This window comes from Arachis hypogaea, chromosome 3, assembly GCF_003086295.3.
Source record: "Arachis hypogaea cultivar Tifrunner chromosome 3, arahy.Tifrunner.gnm2.J5K5, whole genome shotgun sequence".
In the NCBI taxonomy this organism is placed as follows: Eukaryota; Viridiplantae; Streptophyta; class Magnoliopsida; order Fabales; family Fabaceae; genus Arachis; species Arachis hypogaea.
Window position 1 is genome coordinate 131,680,981 of NC_092038.1, and position 6,765 is coordinate 131,687,745.

The 6,765-nt window shown below is 36.0% G+C and overlaps 1 protein-coding gene across 1 annotated transcript; it reads right to left on the reverse strand.

Annotated features, from left to right (window-relative positions):
* Window positions 1-2,388: 2,388 nt before the first annotated feature.
* LOC140183617 (uncharacterized) lies at window positions 2,389-3,435 on the reverse strand. Its single transcript, XM_072232078.1, has one exon. The coding sequence runs from the start codon at window positions 3,433-3,435 to the stop codon at window positions 2,389-2,391; it is 1,047 nt and encodes a 348-aa protein (XP_072088179.1).
* Window positions 3,436-6,765: the final 3,330 nt, after the last annotated feature.

The following is a 6,765-nucleotide window of genomic DNA, read 5'->3' on the forward strand; positions in this document are numbered from 1 at the left end:
AGAGACTTTTGTAATTTGCAGACCAAACCTGGTTGTGACACATCCAAACCGGGTGGTATCCGCATGTAAACTTCCTTGTCCAAATCTCCATGAAGGAAGGCAGTGTTGACGTCCAGCTGTTTCAAATGCCATTTCTTTGCCGCTGCCAATGCCAATATTACTCGTAGAGTAGTCATTTTGACAACTGGACTAAATGTATCACCATAATCCACTCCTTGCACTTGAGTGAATCCTTTTGCAACTAGCCTGGCTTTGTGCCTTTCTATGGTGCCATCGGGATTGAATTTCACCCGAAAAATCCATTTGCAACCCACAGCCTTCTTGCCTTTTGGAAGTTCAGCGAGACACCAAGTTCTATTCTGATCCAGAGCTGCTAATTCAGCTTGTATTGTCTTTCTCCAGCATTCATGTGCAGCCGCTTCCTCATAGGTGCTAGGTTCTGAATTTGAGGTGATAGCTAGAGAAAGAGACTTATATTCTTGGTTTAGTTTATCATATGATAAATATTGTGAGATAGGATATAAAGTGTTAGAGTTGGCAAAGTTGCTAGGATGCGTTGTGTGGGTTATCATACAATGGTAGTCCTTCAAATAAGCAGGCGATCTCTTGACCCTTTCAGATTTTCTAGTGATGCAGTCATGCGGGATGATGTAGTTGTGATGCAGGTGCAGTGTTGGTGTGTGGGGTGCTAGTGGGTGCAATGGTATGTGAGGAAATAGGTGAATGCATTGAGCTTGAGAGATCTACAGTTGAATCTGTGAGTGTGGTATGTGTAGGTGATGGCAAATGATGTGTGGATGGTGTATCATATTGAAAAATGTCAATGCATTGTGGAAGAAGAGTGGGTGTCATAGTTTCAGTGCTTGTGGAATGTGAAAATGGAAAATGAGTTTCATAGAAAGTTACATTTCTAGATATGAAAATTTCTTTTGACTTCAAATTAATAAGTCGAAAACCCTTTGTTCCAAATTTGAAACCGAGAAATGCTGCTTTTCTAGCTCTTGGGTCCAATTTTGTTCTTGAATTTGTTAACGTGGAGGCATATGCAAGAGAACCAAATACTCTTAAATCTGAAAGATTGGGTAATGTACCATACAAAACCTTATAAGGACTGACATTATCCAATTTAATACTGGGCAGCCTATTAATTAGGTGAATAGCGTGAGCAACTGCGTATTGCCAAAAACAAAGTGGAATTCCTGATTGAAATAACAGTGCTCGAGCAACACCTAAAATGTGCTGGTGTTTTCTCTCTACAATTCCATTTTGCTCTGGTGTTTCTACACAAGAAGTTTGGTGTAGAATGCCAGTTGATGCAAAATAGGACTTTAGAGTGAATTCTGGTCCATTGTCAGTTCTTATACACTTAACTTGTTTTTCAAATTGTACTTTGACAAAATTTACAAAGTTAATAACCAATTGTGATGCCTCAGATTTTGTTTTCATAAAAAAAGTCCAAGTAAATCTACTCTTGCCATCCACCACAGTCAAAAAATATCTATGTCCTTCATTGGAAGGGACAGAAATGGGACCCCAGATATCCATATGAACTAAATCAAAACAATTCTTTATTTCAGTTGTGCTAAGATCAAAAGATAGCTTCTTTTGTTTTGCAAAATGACATGAGTCACAAGGAAATGTTGAAGCAGTGCAATCTATAAAAGGATAATCTTTTTTCATTAAAATTAGTCTATGCATAGGTATATGTCCTAATCTAAGATGCCAAATTTTGTTATGCTCAGTTTGTGAAGATGCTATGTTATGAGTAGTGGTAGAAGCTGCTGCCAATGAAGCTTGCTTTATTGAAGGGGATTGAAGGTGAAAGCATTCTATTTCTCTACTCATTGTATATAGCCCATCTCCGCACTTAGCAATGCCAATCATCTTTGATGTGGATTGATCCTGTATCTCACAACACTTATCATTGATTAACATTTGACAATGTAAATTTGAGGTTAATTTTGACACAGAAATCAATTTGAAATCAAAGGAGGGAATGTACAAAACATTTTTGAGAAAAAAAATTTTAGAAAATATGATTGTGCCAACAATGGTGCTCACAGTTTTGGTTCCATTTGGCAATATCACATTTATTGGAGCAATATTTTGAAAACTTGCAAAATCTTTTAAGTCAAAAGTCACATGATCTGTCGCACCAGAGTCAATGACCCATAGTGCAGATTTTGGAGTTATAATACTCATAATTCTTGTATTAAATTGTAATACAATGATTTTACCTGGAGTGGAGGTCTGAATAGAATTAACCTGATTTGCATTATGAGGTTGTTGCTGCACACTTTTGCCTTTGATCAGCTCCAACAAGGCAAATTTTTGTTCTGGAGTGAATTCAGAGCTTGACATTCCAATGTTCTCTTGGAGGCAATTGAGCTAGGGGTGTTTATCATTGAGTACATTAGCAATTGTGGTGGGATGTTGCTGCCGCTGCTGGAAATGGGAGGGGTACCCATGTTTCTTATAGCACACATCTTCTATGTGGCCAAGTTTGTTGCAATAAGAACATACTATCTTAACTCCACGCCCTCTACCACCTTGACTTGATCTCCCTCGCCCTCTTCCTCTGCCTTTATTAGATGAGGAATTGAGCACTTGTGATGTAGTTGTATTTTGAGTGGAATTGAACAAAATTTTATTGTTGTCCATGTTGGTCAACTGTCTCTCTTGCTGTGTTAGCATAGAAAATACTGTGTTTAGGTCTGGTAGGGGTGACATGAGCATGATTTGTGATCTGACGGTAGAGTATTGTTCGTTCAATCCTCTCAAAAGTCTGACTACTTGATCTTCATCTCTGTATTCTCTTATTTTTGATAGTCCGCAAGAGCATGACTCTGCACATCCGACACAGTTTGGAATGGATCTGAAATTGTTGAGCTCCTCCCAGATCTGTTTGAGCCTTGTGTAATAATCAGTGATGGTCAGATCACCTTGCTTGATGGCAAAAAGTTTCTCCTGGAGTTCTGCAATTCTGAACCTGTCCCCTTGGTAGTACTTGTGCTTAAGTTCCTCCCACAAATCAACAGCAACATTGTTCCACATAACACTATCACGAATTCCAGGACTTAATGAAAGATTGATCCAAGAAACAATCAAATTGTTGCATCCTTCCCATGCCTCAGATTCAACATTATTATTCTCAGGTTTTCTTATGGTACCATCAATAAATTTCAATTTGTTCTTCGAACTCAGTGCTCTAATCATAGCATGACTCCAACTACCATAATTGTTAGGTGTTAACACGATTGAAATAATCGGTGTACCTGTATTTTCTCCCGGATGGATAAAATAAGGGCTTGATTGATCTTGAATTCGACTTGTGTTGTTCTTCGAAATCTGAGACTGAAGAGTAGTGAGTTGATGGAGGAGATTGGCTAGTGCGTTTACATCCATCTGTACTGCGTTGCTCTGATTGTCAGCCATTGTTGAGAAATCAATGAATCACAGAATAATGGGGATCCAGATCTTCTTCCTTTTAACTCGTTGATCGGAACAGCTATGTTCAAACAAGAAAGAATCTTGTGAAATAGCCTCTCATCAAACTCTATTGGGTGAGTCTAAAGGAAGAGGTAAGAAAAGGGAAAAGAAAATTTCGAAAGAAAAATTAGGAAAAGAAAGAAAATGGCAAAATTGGCAACTAGATTCACAGCTTGATTGCTTTCCACGCTCACCGCACCATGAGAAAACTTCATGCCCTAAGCTATTCAAGCTGTGATGTTGATGGCTAGAAGGGACTGAGAGAGGAAAAATAATAAGTTGTTCTCATTTTGAAAAGAATGAAAAATCCCTTAAAAAATATTTGAGTTATAACCCCTTATATACTATGTACTCCTTATGTACTCCTACTATATAAAAAAATACAAATAAAAAAAATAATCTAGGTAACAAACATAAAGTTGTTTTATAAAATTATCTTTAATTATTCTTAATTTATTTTCTCTTCTATTATTATCGTATTAATAACTCCTTTATACACTTATTCAATACAATAAGAGTATGATTGAAGGGGGCAAAAAAAGGTAATGCATTCCCAAACTTGAAATAGTCACTTACTCTCGTGAAAAAATAAAATTTAAAAGATATTCAGTTATTTAATAACAGGAATTTTAGAGGATGAATAAATAATTTTTTGTCAAAAGTTCCTTAATAATTTAATTTAATATACTAAAATTTTGACTTTCTATCGGTTTTTGCACACCAACATACATATACTAATCAATATAATCATTATTATTAAACCACTCTTCCACCTTAACCCATGATAACAATAAAGACGTCTCACGACCCACAAATTCAACCCAACAGAATACACAAATTAAATTATAATTTAGTCTTTATCTTATCTTATAGTTATCTTTATCTTTATCTCTATCTTATCTTTATCTACTTTTATCTTTCATAGGTCAATACTCTATATATACTTAGTTTTACCTTCATAGTTTACAATTTTCATTCAATAATCAATAAAATTTCTTCATCTTTTTCTTTCACAATTTTCTTATTTTGCTATTCTTTCACAATTTTATTATGGTATCAGAGCTCCTCTTGAGCTCTGCTGACATCCATGGATCAAGGAGAAAGGGCACACCAGCAACTTCATTCAGAGTCTCTTTTGGACCTTTCGTCAGTCCAACACTTTTCTTTCATGGCACTTCCTTTCAATGAAGAAGCTCGTCCTTCAAACCAACTTGAGTTTCTGCCAAGTCCAACTACTCATTATCTTTGTTCTTTCAATACCTTTTCTACTGTTAACAATTCTTCAAATCGAGATTCATTCTTGAATACTTGGATCATTGATTCTGGTGCCACAGATCACATTGCATCAAATTTGTCTTGGTTTATTTCTTACACATAAATTTCTCCTATTATTGTTCATTTACCAAATGGTTCTCGAACTACTGTTTCTTATAGGCATCGTGCAATTTTCACCATCCTTGGTTCTTCATGATGTTCTTTATTTACCTCATTTCAACTTTAATATTATTTCTGTTTCAAAAATTACTTCAGCACTCATATGTGAACTCACTTTTTCATCTTCTTCTTGCACTCTACAGAGCAACAATTTGGGGACAATTGATTTGGCCAGAATGAGAGAGGGATTATATGTCTTTGAACCCAATTTTGGTAAAAATTCATCCACTACACACTCCATAAATTCTATCCAATCTCCACCCATTACACCTTCCAATATATGGCATTTTCGTTTAGGACACCTTTCCGGGCAAAGGCTTAATCATTTACATAAACAATTTCCTTTTATCTCTATGCATCATGACGAAGCTTGTGATATTTGTCATCTTTCTAAACAAATGAAACTTTCATTTTCTCAAAGTTTTAACAAAGCCAATGCAAGTTTTGATTTATTACACTTTGATATTTGGGGTCCGTTTCGACAAAATTCTATTCATAATCATAAATATTTTTTTACTATTGTTGATGATTTTAGCCGTTTTATATGGGTTACTTTATTAAAATCAAAAGGAGAAGTACAAAATCAAATAAAAAATTTTATTACTTTAATTGAAACACAATTCAACTCCAAAGTCAAAACTATTCGTTCCGATAATGGACCAGAATTTATTTTACCTGATTTTTATGCTTCAAAGGGCATCATTCATCAACGTAGTTGTGTTGAAACTCCTCAACAAAATGGAAGGGTAGAACGCAAGCATCAACATATTTTGAATATAGCTCGTGCTCTTATGTTTCAATCTAATTTACCATCATCTTTTTGGTCTTATGCTGTTAGACATGCTGTTTATTTACTTAATAGAGTTCTATCATCCGCAATTAATTTTAAAACACCATTTGAGATTTTATTCAATCATCCACCAAATTATCATGACATTAAAGTTTTTGGATGTTTATGTTTTGTTTCTACCTAAATGGCAAATAGATCAAAATTTGATCCAAGAGCCAAAAAGGCTGTATTTATTGGCTTTCAATCTGGTTTTAAAGGGTATATTGTTTATGTTTTAGAAGATAAAAGAATTGAGATTTCTAGAAACGTGATTTTTTATGAAAAGATCTTGCCCTTAGTCACAAAAAATGTCCAATTCCAGACACTCAGCCCAACATTGCCAAACACACCTTCTCAAAAACAAGATTTAGTTAGTCTTCCAGTTGAACCCTCACCTATACCCATTGACCCAACTCCACCTAGTTCTTTATTTTCTCCAACAACCTCTCCTTCTTCCTCACTATCGTTTCCTAACCAAGTTGAACCCATGACCACCGAATCACTTTCAACACTAGACACCAGTCCACCATCACCTTCTCATCCCCCGTCACCTTCTTCACCACCTGAGCAACCCCATCCTCGTCATTTTGACCGGCCTCACCGACCTCCAGCATATCTCTCTGATTACTTGTGTAATTCCTCTCTCATCTCTACAAATCAATCTCCCTCAAAGTGCAAGTACCCTTTATCTTCAGTTATGTCTTTTTCTTCTCTTTCATCTTCACATAAAAGGTTTCTTTTATCTCTACATTCTGACGTTGAGCCAAAGTCTTTTAAGGACGCCAATCAACACTCTAATTGGCGTAGTGCTATGAAAGATGAGTTGGATGCTCTTGAGCTGAACAAAACTTGGCGTCTTGTTGATTGCCCTGCAGGGGTTAAGCCGGTTGGATGTAAATGGGTCTATCGCATCAAACGCAAGCCTGACGGTTCAGTTGATCGATATAAAGCACGCCTTGTGGCTAAAGGGTTCACTCAAACTGAAGGTGTTGATTTCTTGTAAACTTTCTCCC